This window comes from Scomber japonicus, chromosome 5 (genome assembly GCF_027409825.1).
Source record: "Scomber japonicus isolate fScoJap1 chromosome 5, fScoJap1.pri, whole genome shotgun sequence".
Lineage (NCBI taxonomy): Eukaryota > Metazoa > Chordata > Actinopteri > Scombriformes > Scombridae > Scomber > Scomber japonicus.
In genome coordinates, this window is record NC_070582.1 from 25,704,453 (window position 1) to 25,720,359 (window position 15,907).

The 15,907-nt window shown below is 41.4% G+C and overlaps 1 protein-coding gene across 3 annotated transcripts in view; it reads left to right on the forward strand.

Annotated features, from left to right (window-relative positions):
• The window catches only part of fgd4a (FYVE, RhoGEF and PH domain containing 4a), a 47,814-nt gene that overhangs the window by 15,892 nt on the left and 16,015 nt on the right, over positions 1-15,907 (forward strand). The window contains exon 2 of one of the 3 annotated variants that reach the window (XM_053318532.1): positions 10,913-10,996. In XM_053318532.1, coding sequence (XP_053174507.1) covers positions 10,913-10,996 — 84 coding nt within the window. Of the gene's footprint in view, positions 1-10,912; positions 10,997-13,554; positions 13,681-14,540; positions 14,667-15,907 lie in introns of those variants that run through there. The other 2 variants (XM_053318533.1, XM_053318534.1) reach the window with 2 other exon arrangements.

Genomic DNA, 15,907 nt, shown 5'->3' on the forward strand with positions numbered 1-15,907 from the left:
CGGCCATTGGCTTCTTCCCCTCTCACTGGCCCTCCCCTCATCCAACACAATGGGACTGATTGTCCATGTGACACACACACACACACACACACACACTCACACACAGAGTGGGCTTTGCTGGGGCTGAGTGGCGCTCCCCCACCATATGCCCCATCTCCGCTGGAATGTGATTATCTTCACTCGCCATGAAGAGGACAGGGTAATAGAAGAAGAAGAAGAAAAAGCATCAGAGAGTAAGACAAGAGGTTGAGAGCGAGAGGGCGAGTCATTCTGTCACTGAGTGTGCAAGCGCGCGTGTGTGAGCATGTGTGTGTCAGACAGAGAGCGAGAGAGGGGGAAGGAAGGGAGGATGCAAGCAATGCAGCGAGGCAGCAGTTTAACACGAGCCTGAACCTGCCAGTGTGTCTGTGCAAGCGACAGAGCGCACAGCGAGAGAGAGGGAGGAGAGAGGAGAGGAGAGGGAGAGGTCTTTTCACTTCAGTAAAACAGTGGATTTTAATTTCTTCAGTGGACTCCACCTCGCTTGTCTCACTGGACACAACATCCACTCAGGTTAGTGCTTCTTAGCCTTTTTTTTCTCCGACTGGTTTGGAATTCAGCACTGGCATGCTGCATCTATCGAGTGCACAATGCAGTCGCGGGGTGTTGGGTTAACACAGCTGATAGACAAAATGTGACCACATAGAAACTGAAAGACTGTTTGCTATTCTCCACACACACGCGTACCCAAACACGTCGCCTGCTGAGGCAGCTGGTTAACAAAGGGAGGAGAACACATCACAAAAGACAAACCTTAGATCCTACCACAGGATGTTGCTCTGGTAGGTACTGTAGCTTAGTGTGGCAGACGTGGTTGTGTGTGTGTGAGATAGGGAGAGCTGTGTGGGTATCTAAGCAGAGGGAGCTGTACTGGCTTGAGGGGACTATTAATTTTCTTTAAGGCGTTGTTGACTGAGCCTCTGAGCTGCAGGCTGTCTCAAGACAGGCACTTCAAATCTGCAGCTAACAAACACACACACACACACACACACACACACACACACACATGTCTGTGCATGTAGAGGCTACTGCTGTTGATTTCAGTTAATTATGTTTGCCATGGTTGGAATAATCGACCTCAGCTGTCCATAGTGAGCTGTGGGAAAATATGCAAGTCTGTGTGTGGTTCTGTGGATGCTTGTATGTGTGTGTGTGTGTGTGTGTGTGTGTGTGTGTATGTGTGCACTGTGGCCTGCTGTTGCTGAACCTAGTGCAAACAAACCTATGACTTTAAGTCACCTTGTCATTACAGCTGTAATACAATCCCTCAATGATAGATGCAATCCTAACTGCTTTAGTTGCTGCGCTCTTACCCTGATTCCTAACATCAGCAAAGAGAAAAATGGCACAGTAAATGTTATTCATAAAACACTAAATTGTTGCAATAATGACTTTTCTATGACTACAAACAAAAGGGAAAACACGCCCCGTGCATTTTTATATCTGTCAGCTCTATCTCCCAACACATCTCCCTGCTGTGTGCACTCACTTGTAACTCATTTGGCTAGCTATCTCTGCAATTGAAACCATTAACTTTATCTGCAGCAACATATTTTCTGGAGTGCATCCTTCACTCTCTAAGCCTGGCTTCCCACACAGACAGGCAGGGGCAGGGGTGTTATCAGATCCCGCTGTATGTGCTATGATGGAGGCAGGCGTCCACTAACAAGAATCCTCGCTGGGTCTGTGTCTGATCCCAGTGAGTGTGAGTTTCCATCAAGCTCAAGAAAGTTCCTGCAAGAAATTCTAGAGCTCAGGGCAAAATATGGAGATTGGAAGAGGCTTCTGTGGCTCAGATATGAATCTGTTAGAAGTTTTTAAGGTGAAGTTGCCTACCAACTGCCAAGCCTCATTTATTCACTTTATAGTTGTTGTTTAGCAGGAATCTGTGTGTGTATGTATAATATGTTCAGGTACAAATCTCCTCTGCTCAGCGTATCTGACTCTGTGCTGTCAGCAGCCTCAGCTCCATCCTCCTCAACTTCCCTTCTTCCTTTCTCTCCCCTTTATGTGTCAGATTGTTGTGTTTATTTCTCATTCTTCTGCTTCTCTAAATACTAAAGTTAAAATGCTGTGTCATTGCCCTGCAGAGGCATTAGTGGTTCGGTTTTTGGCAGCTTAACATCTTTTCATTTTGTCCTCCCTTTGTACAGCAGTTTGTCTTTCTGCTGAGCCTCCCATGACACCAACCAGAAACGCTGATTCTGTTTGACACCATATACCAGCAGGACCTGTCAGATTAAGTGCTACATGTGTATGTGTGTGTGTCAAGTGCAGATGTACGGAAAGGTGACTGAGCGTATGTGCACTGTTTTTAAATATGGAGACTGCTGATTTAAGAGAATGATAACTGCAGTGTCAGAAATGAGGAAGAGAGAAAATTATTTCAGTTCAAACATCAACAGTTTAAGAGGAAGTTTGTGTCATGTTAAATGTTTAAGATTTCCCTTTTTTCTCTTTCTGCTTCATTAGTGCTCCAGCCTTGGCTTCAGGCTTGCCCTGCAGGCTTGCTTGCAAGGTTGCAGGGTTTTCTGTGCATTCCAGCCCTGCGCTGAGAATCTGGGCTCCAGTGCCTCCAATCAGAAGGGCTCATTCATACCGAACACAATGATCCTGTTTGAGACACAAGTTCTCATCCACGCTGTTTGATTGGCATTATATTCAGCATCTATTTACTTCATCCATAATGCATTGACTCAAATCTGTTTTGCATTAATGAATCTCTGTTGTTTACGGTTTCCTCGGTGGATCAATAGAAGGAGATAAACAGAGAGACATTTAAACAGATGAAAAGAAAGAATTCATCAAGAGTATTTTAATGTGAATTATGATGTGTTGAATTAGTTAGGTTAAAGCAGCTTTAATTAACATTTTCATACTTATATATGAAAGGTCTCACTCATGATGAATCCACAGAGAGCTATCAAGAGTCTGCAGCTCATTCCTAAGGGGGCATATTAGTGTCGTTCAGCTCATTCTTTTGTTTTTCTGGCTCACAAAAATGTGCTGTTTTGATTCACTCACAAAGTATTGTTGTTCATTGAAAAAGCTCAGAAAAAGCCACTGTTAAGTGTAAAACTGAAAAGGGTGGATCATTTTGTAGCTAAATCCTCCTCAGTAGCTGGCGCAGACCTTAAGAAAGAGTATTGGTCATCTTCATGTGGCCAGAATCCACTGTTTGCTAAGAAATTCGTCAATTCAATAGAAAAGATACAATATGGAAGTGTTGCGTTCACCCCTTGTTTCCTCTGCCTACAAATGCCCAAAGGATTTAAGTACTGAAACCAGATTTCTGTTTTTAGGTGCGCTTGAAATCTCTGTCAATTAAGGAAATGTGATAGAAATGAAGATATACTGTATGTGCAGGGTAAACAGTCTTGATGTGATCATCTCTGAAATGATTCAGATCAGTTGCATAATTAAGAAATCAGTGTTCGAAATGTTGCAGCCAAAATATCTGTCCGAGATAACCTTTCACAAATGCCATGTGCTCTGTGCCCTTTTTTTCCGGGCCTCTGTTGTGGCTTTGTGCCTTTTACTCATGTGCACATCATTGCTGAGCCCATTTCTTTGTTTTCGTCGTCTGACAGCACTCTCAAATCAAATGAGTAATAAAAACTTACTCATCAGCATTCAGTTTGTGAGAATTTCCCATGAGGTTATTCTTGGAGACGGAGTTATATTTTAAGCTCAGGAAGTCATTTACTTGTGCCAAGCTGATGGAAATTTAAGTGGTTATTTTTGTAAACATTTTTAAAAGTTTCCTTAAAAATGGACTCTGTAGTGTGAGTGGAAACATAGCTTGCAAATGTGAGGATATACCCTCGGGGGTTTGTGGCTCTGCAGAGTTCAACTTTACTGAATTAGTGCAAATATGAGAGTGCAGCTGTTGTGCTTGGCTTTACTGTAGTTTATATCTGACTAATTCTGATCCATTTCTTTTTACACACGCACAGAGTAATGGTCTGTTATGGATTTGGGTCAGTTTTGTATATCTACGCTTAATCTGTGAGACACGTCAAGTCCATTTGGTTCAGTCTTAACATAAAAGAGCACAAAGTGAATAAGCACTGTTGTTCATTTATGAATAGACTGGTCTGCTGGGGCCCAGTCAGACGTGCTGATTGGGTGGACAGGCTATTGATTGACACATATGGAAGCTCCTGCCACGCAGCTGTGATCTGTTTCCCAAGGTGGACGGGCAGGTCACAGAGGGACGGAGGGAGAAGAAGGAGGGAGAAGGTGATAGAGAAAGAGGAGGGAGGAAGAAAAGAGGTGCGGTGAAAAGGAGGGACGCGATGAAAAGGAGGACGTAAGAGAAGGAGAGAAAAAGATAATGACTGTTCCCTGTTGATGTTATCACATACTCTCAGTCCAACAATCGATCCCTTTCTCAGTGGCCAGTGATCACAGAGTCCACTATCGCTACACTGCTGTTTGGATCTCAATCATGACACTCTCATGACTCACACTCCGTCTCCGCCACTAAATCTCTTTTTTAAACAAAACCAGTCACGGTTTCACACATGCGTCTGTCACTAAATGTGGGGCCATCTGATATCCTTTTTTCTGATGATAATTATAATTGAGATGATTATCAAAAAGCATCTGTGTATTTCCCCCTTTTCTTTGTTTAAGCGTCTTCTTAAGTATGGACAGGAAGGATTTAACAAGGGGAAGCAGGGATGGGGGGGGGGGGGCATTCTGGTTCAGGATCACAGCACACCACAGTCACCCGCTTGGCCTGCCCTCATTAGGCATGGGCCAGAGAGCATGTTTAGATCATGCTAAAAGCTTATCTTCACATACTGAGGCAGTGTAGGGAGCATGCTGAGAGCCCAGAGAGGAGATGGACTGCGTCTGCACATGTTGTACAAATTCCGTGAGGCCCAAGAAAGTTAGTGAAATGTGAGGAAGTACAAAAAGGGAAAAAAAACAAAACATGGACCATTACGTAGCAGGAGTTTCTGGAAGAAGCTTCATCGCATTTGCTGAGGAAGTACTGCAATTTTCTGCTCAAATTCACCAAGATTACAAGCAGCTAAATGGGTTCTCAGCATGTTTGGCTTGTGACCCCTTAGTACAAGTTATAACCTTAGTGTGACATGAGCTGTGAGCAGTCTGGCTAGAGATTGATTTTTTCAAGAGGTTTTAGATGGCTGAAAAGGTACAAGAATACAGAAAATTACATAACTTAAAGCTTCCCCAAATGAATATTTTAGTATTAACAACAGATCAAATAACTATCAGAGCTTTCCAGCATCTTTAACTCATTGTTGTGGTTTAAAGGCTTGTAACTTTACAGTTTTGGTTCACTATCGTCGCTCTCATTTAGCCCGTCCCCGTCAAGAGCAGGCAGCTGTTTTTAGGGAACAACCTCTAGTAAACTCAGTGTACATTAGGCCTCTCAGTCCGTGCACCAAACAGCAGACAAAGTAAGTCTAAAGAGCAAGATAAATCCCCTAGAAGCTGGGGGTGACTAAAAAGAGCTAGAAGGAAAGTGAATAGTGGACATATTTACATTGTTAATGTTGCTCTTTGTCTGCTGGATGTATAAATAGGCAACTGCTTGGTAAAGTGATAAAAGTGCAAAAAAAATTAACTGATAGAGCTTAAAGTAAAAGTCTGAAAAAATATATTTGTAAAAGAAATCTATATACTAAATATATTTTTGTTCTCATACCTTCAATCATTTTGTGACTCCCTCGCATATATCTTGGACCCCCTCAGAGCATCCTGAAGGTTCTTTAGATCACTGTAAATAGAATAAAATATTTTCTGATTGGCTTATTCACTGTATCAAAATTACAGAATTGAATTGTTGGATGGAGAGTACATCATCAAACTACATCATCTGATCGTGTTTGCTCCATGAGGCGGAGACAGGGTCTCATCTGGTTGATTTGACCACATAAAGCCTTTACAGGGCCTTTTAATTTTCACTCTATTATGTTTGTGGGAGAAAACCATAACTCTTTGGTAATTGTCCATTATGGAAGGACAGGAGAGCGGGGAGATAGTCGCATCTGGCCTCTCTCAATAGCCAATCTCTTCTGTGTCAAGCATGAAGACCTCAGACATGTGCTCTCTCTCATACACACACACACAGGGACACACACCATTATCACCAGCATGAAGCCCAGTTTGATTAAAGGGGTGTGACTTGGCATGTTAATATGTTCTCCCCTTTTCCATTATTTATGAGTTACATTTGAATGGTAGTTATCTCAATCTGGGGCAGCTATGCAAATGTAGCCAAGGTTATTTTGCATTCTCATGTCCTTATGGGCAGAAACAGTCTTCTTTCATATTTAATGGCATCTATTTCTCATCATTATAGGACGATAAGTGCAGATTCTGCACTGTGATTTAGGCTTTTTTATTTTTCATTTCAGAATCTCTGTGTGTTACATGAATTTGTGCTACATTATATCAGGAGTCAGATTAGGCTCAAATTAGGCTCGGGAGTTTTGTGTAACATAGTTAGCGTGTGTGAAAATACAGTTATTGGATTCACAGGAGCCAAAAATTGGCTTAAAGATAACGTAGTTCATCGTGGCAGAAAATGTGCTTAATAAGGGGTTATTAGCTTATTTTTAGAGCTGCAGGTTGTTAAATATTAACTGTTACGGCCGGTTAATTTTCATCTTTCGCACATATCCATCCACCCTCCCCCCTCTCAGCTCCCCCCTTTCCTCAGCAGTCATTTACACGCCCTCCCTTGGTTCCTCCTCCCAACTCTGGGGTGACTTTGTCCTTGGGTGCTGGACAACCCTCAAAACATTGAAAGTGTCTGAATCAGCATCTTGAAAGACGACACCTCTCCTCCCTTCTACTCCTCCCATTCTCCCTCATACCTGGTGGCTCTGGTTTCCAGGGAACCGGTTTGTACAGTGACGGGACAAGTACTCTGACGGTTTTGTGGTGTAAATACAAGTATGAAGCAACCAGCAGACAAGGAGACTCGTTTTTGAAGAGAGGACTGCAATTTCTTTATAGATGCCGATAAGATTGAGTTGAAAGGAGATTCTGATATGGATAAACACAGTGGGGTTATCAGGATGGCGAAAACCCAGCTGCATACCAAAGAGGTGTTCTCAGGTACTGTAGACATGCTTTCTTTGATGAAACTGACAGGCGGCTCAGTGATGTCATGAAAATACAGTTTGTTTTGGTTTCAGTAAAGAGATTAGAGGTGAGCGCTGTCTGTGATCCACTGATAGGAAGAAATCATGGTTTTTAATGCAGAAACTCCCACGACCACAGTTTAAGTTCAGTCACCTTAAAATCATTCTTAACATGCAGCGTGTGTGCGGTGGGGAAACCATTGAGGAGATAATTATGCATGACATGCATGGTGAGCCATGACTGATGCCAAGTCAAGCCAAAAGGTGTGAAAATGAAATGTCACAGAATCAAGTTAGCTGTTAAAGGCTGCAAGCTGCTCTGATTTTCAAATGTTCAAGTATGATACAATAGTTTTATTTCTTTTTTATGGAAAATTAAAGTAGAATTTGATTTAGAGTCAAACATGGGTTAGGTGATCATAAATGTTTCTGCATATTTCATTAGTTTCTTTTTATTTTCATAGTTGACATTTTCTTTTAATTTACTTAATATATGTTTGAGTTTACTTCTCAATAGTCAGCACCTGGTTCTGCTATACACAGAGCATCCATGAGTACTTTCAGTTGTTGGCCTTTTGTTAAAGTGAATTTCAAAACGTTTTGTCAAAAAGAGAAGAGAAAATGTGAGTAGTGACAGTAGAGACACTAGTATGTTCTTTCAATTGTTGAATGAATATGAGACACAGGTTATAAAGCTTTCATAGTTGCTGGCCACAGCCGTCTGTCGCGGTCCTCTTGTTGCTATGGAGCAGGTCAGTGTAAACAGAGACAGAGATGTGTTTACACTACATTCTGATAGCACACATGATTATGAAGCTGTGATAAATGTCACAGTACATTAACTGCACTGTGTAAGCAGATACTGTCAAACAGAGGACAGACACTGTGCTTCTAATCAGTCTTTATCATTACAATCCACCAATATATAGTGGTATTAAAATGATAAGCTTATTTTCTTATGTCATGTTCAGTTGTTTCAGGATAATCTTAAGAATTAAAATGACTTTTCATTAAGCAGAGAACAGATTGGATTACTGTCAATCTAACTGCTAATTGTGATTGTTATTTTCTTCGACTGCCATCATTGGAGGATTTGCTACAGTTTGCCATCTGTGATGCGTGTTTAATTCATGATGCTAAAGCTCAAAGACATTCAGGAGTTTGATGCAAGATTTTGTGTCTGCATATTGCATCAATCCTACTGTATATCCGCCTTCACTTGTGCAGATTGTGTTGTACTGTAATTAATGGTAAGATAACATAATAAGTTCAGATAAACACAACTTTCTTAATTCCCCAATTTCTCTCTCAGTTCTTGGGTAAAACAGTTTGAGCCATGTTTTCTGGCATTTCCACCAGCTTGTTATTATCACTTCTCAAATTAAAAGGAAGGTTTCACTCTGAGAATTCAGACTCAATTCTGACACGTGCTTTACATCACTTCCCAAATCCTGCCTGACCAGTCAGCAGTGTTCACTTAGCAGCTGCATATGTTCACGTGCTGCCTGTGGTCATTCTGCTAAGATTATTGAATATGAAAAACAGGAAACTGACAGAAAGGAAGAGGAAGTTTAAAGTCAGGCCAGTAGCTGGACCAGTAAACTCTCCCCTATCATAGCTAGTGAAGCCAGGTCTCGTCATCCCCACATTTTAAGAATGCATTCATTCAAGTTTTATGACTCTTATGGAGATAGTTTCATATCAGGAGTTGACATACCTGACATTCTGGCAGGTTGTGTGTCATTGCCTTTATTTGTCTGTGTGTGTGTGTGTGTGTGTGTGTGTGTGTGTGTGTGTGTGTGTGTGTGTGTGTGTGTGTGTGTGTGTTTAGAGTGACACCTCCCCCACTTGAGGAAACAATAGGCATAATGACGACTCTGGTCACATGGCCACAAGTCTGCTGGGAAGGTTGCAGTTAGTGGGTTGTCTCTATGGGTAAATGTCTGATATGTATGAATGCTTTTGATAAGCAGCTTACATGTGTTATATTCTGAATAGGAAACTTATATAGCAGATTGGGGTTCAACTTATATATATAGTGTGTGTGTGTGTGTGTGTGTGTGTGTGTGTGTGTGTGTGTGTGTGTGTGTGTGTGTGTGTGTGTGTGTGTGTGTGTGTGTGTGTGTGTGTGTGGACAGCAGGAGGCCTGTCATGAGGAGTCCAGATGGTGGGTGGAGAAAGCCCTCCTTTAATCCCTGCGCCAGGATATTACACCCCCCCCCCTCCTTTACATGCACACATACACACACATAAACACACATAGTCATTTGTACCTCCCTTTGACTGTTAGCACGGCACCACACTGAGTTTGTCCACTTTCCTCTTACATGGCATTATCCACGCTCCATTATGTCGTCCTCTCTTCAGCACTGATGTGTTGTTATATCCTAACTGACACTATGCTAAGTACTACATTTAATGGAGGGACACAGTGGTTCACAGACAATCTGCAAAAATGATGAATTCATTTTGAGGTATTTATTTCGCATTGAAACATATAACAAACACACATTTGGTAATAAAGATTTGTCATGAGTAAAGATATTTTACAGCTGAATAACAAATGTAGCAGTACCCTGTGGAGTCTTTAACCACTAGAAGCGTGATGAAGCAATGTTTTCAAGATCATATCCCCCAATACATTTTCCTGCCACCACTTTCACATTATTCCGCTGACTGGCAATTGATGGAGGTAATGCCCCAAAAAAAGTCATAATGCATCAACATAAGCATTGAATAATAAATGTGAGATAAAATATGTTGAACTGTAAAGAGAGTTTAAAAAATACATAACACAAAACTATAAATCTTTAATTAAGAAATTAAAGATTCTTGCATATATCAATATACAGGTGTTATCTATGCAGTATGTGTGATAAACCTATATCAGTCAATCGTATCGGCATGTTAGAAAACATGGATTGATATCACTTTGCTCCAGAAATCAGTCTAGAAGTTTTATGAAAGATAATGGAGCAGCCATTGTCAATGCATTGCTAGAGAGAGAAAAAAAGTTGAATGAAGTCATTTTGAGTTTAATTTGTCTAACTGCTATATTATGCTGCGTGTCACTCGCACATGTTGCTGCATGTCAACATTGACGTTAATCATCCTGCAGCTTTGATACCCAATATTTGATCTGGCTGTTAGAACATCTGTGTGTGTGTGTGTCTTTGTATGTGTGTGTCTTTTTAATTGTGTAATATATGTGTGTGTGAGTAATACTCATGTGAGCCCATCATTGCATTTACCACCGTTGCTATTTTCTCTTTAATCTTTTATGTGCATATTAAATGGCTGTGTTGAAAGACTGTTAGCTCTCCCCACAGACGATGCCCTACATATCACAGACAGACTAATTAGGGTTTCTATCTCCGAGGGCTGGCATATCCCTTTTCATTCTCAAAACAAACACAAGTCTACTCCTGATCATGATAAATGCAGCTACTAGTGCTCCAGATCTCTTGTAGCTTTTTAGTCTCTCCAACCACATGCATGTCCAGCATCTTGTCTCCAATGCAGAGTTGGAAAATCAGAAAATGTTATACCATGCTTCCTCTTTCCTCTCATTCCTCCATGTTCATTTTCATCCCCTCTCTCTGTACAAGTGAGTTGGTGCCATTCTTAAATAAAACATGGGAATGGCTTGAAGTTCCCTGCCTCAAATGGCGTTCATGTATTTAAATATCTACAATAAGTATGTCAGTGCATCCTTTTACAGTGAACCTTTTGATTTGTTGTTGCAGAGAAGAAAAGTAAAACTGGCTGTTTCCAGTCCAAGAACGCTGACGAGGACACATGTGTGGCGGTGAAAATCGAACACTCCAGAGGTAGGCAGCATTACCTTCACTCACCTCACAGCCATCTGCCCCACATCTTATTTGCTGCTTTGTCTTACATGCACCACTTCTGCAAAAACGTACCTCGCAAAAGAGTCTGTGTGGTCAGTTCAAAAGGTGTATGGGTATTTACATCTCACTTGTATGTAGGTGTGAGGAGTTACTTCTTGTGGTTTCCTGTCTGTATTTTTACTGATGTTGATGCAGCCTTTTTTTGATCAATTCTTTATTTGCTCCTCATTATGTGATGTGTGGTAGGTAGCTGTATTTAGATGCAAAGCTTCGTAACTTGTCAGTCACCACCTCAGAAGACCTGCGTGTATATGCATTTGAAATCGATATAGCAACAGGCGTTTTAAGTATATGTGGCCTTTCAGTTCTTTCTAAACTTTGCCAAATTTAGCAGGTTCTTCTACCTCTTGTAAGTGAATTTCCCTTCAGTGAGATGAACTTTGAGGAGAGGTTGATATACAGAGAGAGGAGATGGTGCATTCAAGATGATGCTGTGAAGGCCAGTATGAACACTCCTCCCTGCAGCTCACAGCTATGCAGGGGCGTGAAGGAAGCTGCTGGCCTCTGCTCTATTTTTATAACAAACTGTGTGTGTGTGTGTGTGTGTGTGTGTGTGTGTGTGTGTGTGTGTGTGTGTGTGTGTGTGTGTGTGTGTGTGTGTCTTGCAGTCTGCATCGGTGTGATGAATGGGTGCTTTCCTCCTGCTCCTGCTGTCTTCCTATTTTTCATTTTTTCTCATTTTCTTTTCTTCTTATTCGCTGCTCTAAATCCCTCTATCCTTTCACCTCGTTTCCATCTGGCTTTTCATCTGTCTGTCTTCTCTGCACTCGTCTGTTTTCATCATGCCCTCCCTGTTCTTTCTTCCCGTCTGTTTCATCCTCTTTTTCATTCGCACTCTCTGAGCTTTTTTCTCACCTTTTGCCTCGTTCTCATCATCCGTACCCTGAGAAATTGTACTACTGTGCCTAATTCTGTGCTTCTCCTTTACCCATCTCTCTTTACCCTCATTGCCTCGCCACGTTTTTTCGTCTCTGTACCTCCTGGGCAGAGCAGACTGGGGTTCTAATCTCACACTGGCCCTTGGATTAGAGGATGAGGCAGGGTTAATCTGAAGAAAGTCTGGGTAGTTGAACAGAAACGGCTAATCCTCCATGCCGGGTGGTCATGGTTATCTGTCACCCTGTCTGTCGCTCTGTCTCACTAACACACACACTCACACTGTGTGTGCCAGCATGATGGACACAATGAATGCTTCATGTACCAGGGTAAGCCAGACGTGAAACTGTACTCACCCCCTAATCTCACTGAGCAATGTAGGGCACCAGAAACGGTTAGAAACTAGGTTTTATGTGGGTGTCAGTTTATTTATTTACATGTGTTACTATATAACGGTGAGGAGCAGCAGTTATGCATCTACCTCTTGAAGTACTTTGCCCACAATGCTAAGAAAATATTTAACTGTCAAGATCCTGTAGATACCAACATCTCCTGTATTTGACAGCTGATACGCTGAAAGTGCAAATATCTTGTGACAAAACCACACATCAAAGCAGACAACCTAACAGTGAAACATTAATATATCCAAAAAAGTGCTTCAATTACCAGCTTATTCTCATTGCTCTGTAGTAACCCACTTTCTTGAACTTCATGTAAATGAGAAACCAGGTTTCCTTAATTTAGGTGCAAGAACCAGTTTAACATGGCAGATATTTTTATATGTGCACATGTCTGTGATACATATGTTAGACAAGAAAATATTTACTTTCACAGCAAAGCAGACCACTTTGATGGTGAAATTCATCTGAATTTAGTGTCACAAAAAATATGCACACAGCAATTCTAAATTTGGATAACTGACCAGCAACGTACTGGAACATGCATTTCCTGCCTTAATCTAATTCACTAATGTGGTTTCTTGCTTGTAAAGGTGTCACCGATGACAAAGGAAGTTCTGTGCACCCTGGTGTAGTGGTCAGAGGTTGAATGTCATCATCAGCCTCTTTGATGACACTAGTTGGTTTTATCTGTATGAAACACCAGCCAACAACAAGGCTGCAGAGGTTTTCAGCAAGTCCTTCTCAGCACCGCTGAGATGTGAGCGTGAGATAGCAGCTGAGGCCATCAATGCACAGTCATTCAGCATGTGCGCTTAATACATATGTTTGGTTAACTTTTGTGATATGAAAGGAATCTTGCACTTACCTAAACTGTGCTACAGCAGTCATGTGCTTTTAAGTAAAGGGAATTTAATAAGTGGAATGTCTACAAGTCAGACTGGTTTACTGGCATAAGAAAAATAATGCCTATCATTCCTTCTAATCCTGCTCTGCTAACACGTAACACCTTTCAATCAGCAAGCAGAGAGCTGTTGACACATATGCAACGCAAGCACACACACCTTTCTCATACTTAAAAATAACGAAATGCTACAAGCGATTTATGTCTGATGTATTAAGTTAGTAAGACTTAAATGAAGGCTTCCTGTTTTCGTTTAGGGTGTGGGGTTTTTTTTTCTGTGACCATGTGATATGTCAAGGTTGATATATAATGTAATACCTCTCTATGTGAGTATGACAAAGAGAAAGTAGTCGATCTGCACATAACAGAGATACAGAACATGGAGAAGCCTGGGCTATGGTTCCCTGTGTTGACTTCTGCAAAAGGTAATTTCGTTCAGGTTTATAAATGTTGTTTTTGTTTCATTTTCAGAAAAGTTACTTCAGTTTTAAGCCTACATGGTGTTTATGAATTTTACCAGACACATATTTCTTTTGAGATCATCAATTTTCCCATATTTGTGTCAGTTGCTCTTTCTCGGTTGTCTTGCTTTTACGGCTTTAAATATTTGCACAAGAAATCGGCCTGAGGGGGAGAAGTTGATGGGATGGTGGTTTAAAATAATAGATTAGGGACTTTGTGCTTCATTTAGAATTTAGTATGTGGATGAGAGAACTGGTACATAGCACTCCAGGCTACTTTACTGTGGTGTTTGTTAATCATTGATCAGACTAACTAATGCGAGGGGTAAACAGAACGAGAGGAGAAGTGACTATTATGTAAGTGAGTGTGTCCTCTACTAGTGATCTTGTTTCACACCAACACTCTCTGCAACAGGCTTCATTTGTTTGATTAATTTATGATGATGAGAGTAAAACAGATAACATCAAGTGCGAGGAAGCTGTAGAACAATTTAATCAGGATGTAGAACTATGCAACTGCTGAATTTAACATGCCATAAATCCCAGATTTCATTGTCCCCAGTTGATTTACTGCTGTTGTGCTGTTGTGCTGTTCTGCTACATGTGAACAATCAATAGAGAAGCATGGTCCATGCAGGAGTGTGTAGCTTGCTCTAGTCAACTGTCCCTGGTGCTGTATGTACGCGTGTGTGTGTGTGTGCGCACGCCTTAGTTTGTGTGGTTTCTGCTTTTTAAAAGCCACTTAAATCGTGTGGGTGTGAGCAAGAGTGGGGGAGGAGTCTTCTACTTCTCTTTGAGTCTGAGTCACTTAGTAGCAGTATCTGCCTGGGAATATAGCATTGAACCCAAACTTAGTACTCTTCTGGGACACACACAGTCTCACACACACAGCATGGTCCCTCGCTGAGAATATATTCCACAACTACTTTCCTGGCTGTCTTGAGCACAGGGTGAGTTCATTCACTGGGATTTTAAACTTAGTATTTTATTTCTACTCTCCCATTTCAATCCTTCTCACTTGCAAGTGTTGACTTCTTTCACTTCTTATTAGATTTTGGCTGATCAGCAGCCAACACCACCTGATCACACTTAAAGGACAACTACAGCAAACTCATGCTCATGCCTGCTTTTTGATCTGTTGATTTGTGACATTGTAAAAATGTTGCAGTGTTTGCACTCTGAAACTGGCAGAGGTTAGGGTTATTATTCGGGTTGTTATGTGTCCAAAATCCAAAGCTGATTTATGACAAACTGACATGTGAAGGACTTTTGATAAGATATTCAGAATGTGGCTGTTTATTTCAGCTTTGTTTATGATTTCTTCTATCCATCTTCTTTTCTTGTTTTTACTGAGATTTGTCATTGCTCTATCTGTGTGCGGACTGACTTGAAACCACCCACACGCTCTTAAATATGCCAGCCCATTTATTAAGAAGAAGCAGAATTGGTAAAAAAAAGCCCTTTCAGACATTCTGTGTGATCTGAGTCTTGCGTCTGTTGGGGCCAAAGACAAAGCCTCAGTTTTTAGCTGTTTCGGATCCTCCGGAGCCTGGCTTCTTATGCAGCTGGCAGGGCGTGGACACGTTAACCAAACAGACAGGAGTGCCCTTTGTTTCTCACCTGGAGCTTTCACACAGGAGTATCCCAGGACACATTTTGACAGAGGTAGGACAAAAAGGGTGAGACGAGGCACTCACAAAAGACAAGTCAGGCTGGCCTGCTGTCAGGTAAGATGGTGAAGTCATGAGCCCACGACAGAAATGTCCTGAACGTTCACTTAATAGTGTTCGACTGAGAGGGTGAGTGGAGATTAGGAGCTGGCACACCTGGCCACCTGCAAAGCCATGCATACACTTCAAGTGTATGCATGGCTAAGTATCTCCAATTTTACTGCAGAAATTGTTTTCATTGTTCTGTTTTTTGGGGGAGTTTTTTAGTATATGTGACATTCAATAGTGAAAAAGCACATAGCAAACAAGAGTAGAGACAAGGTCACCACTGAATGGATTCCCATGAAATGTAGTAAAGACATTCACAGTCCCCAGAGGATTTATCCTAATGACCTTGGTTATCTGACTTTTTCTGTAGTCCCACCATGAGTGAAGTGATTTCAACAACTATTGGATAGATTACCATGAAATGTAGTACAGACAGACCCCTCCCCCCCTCCAAGATGAGTTGTAATAATTTT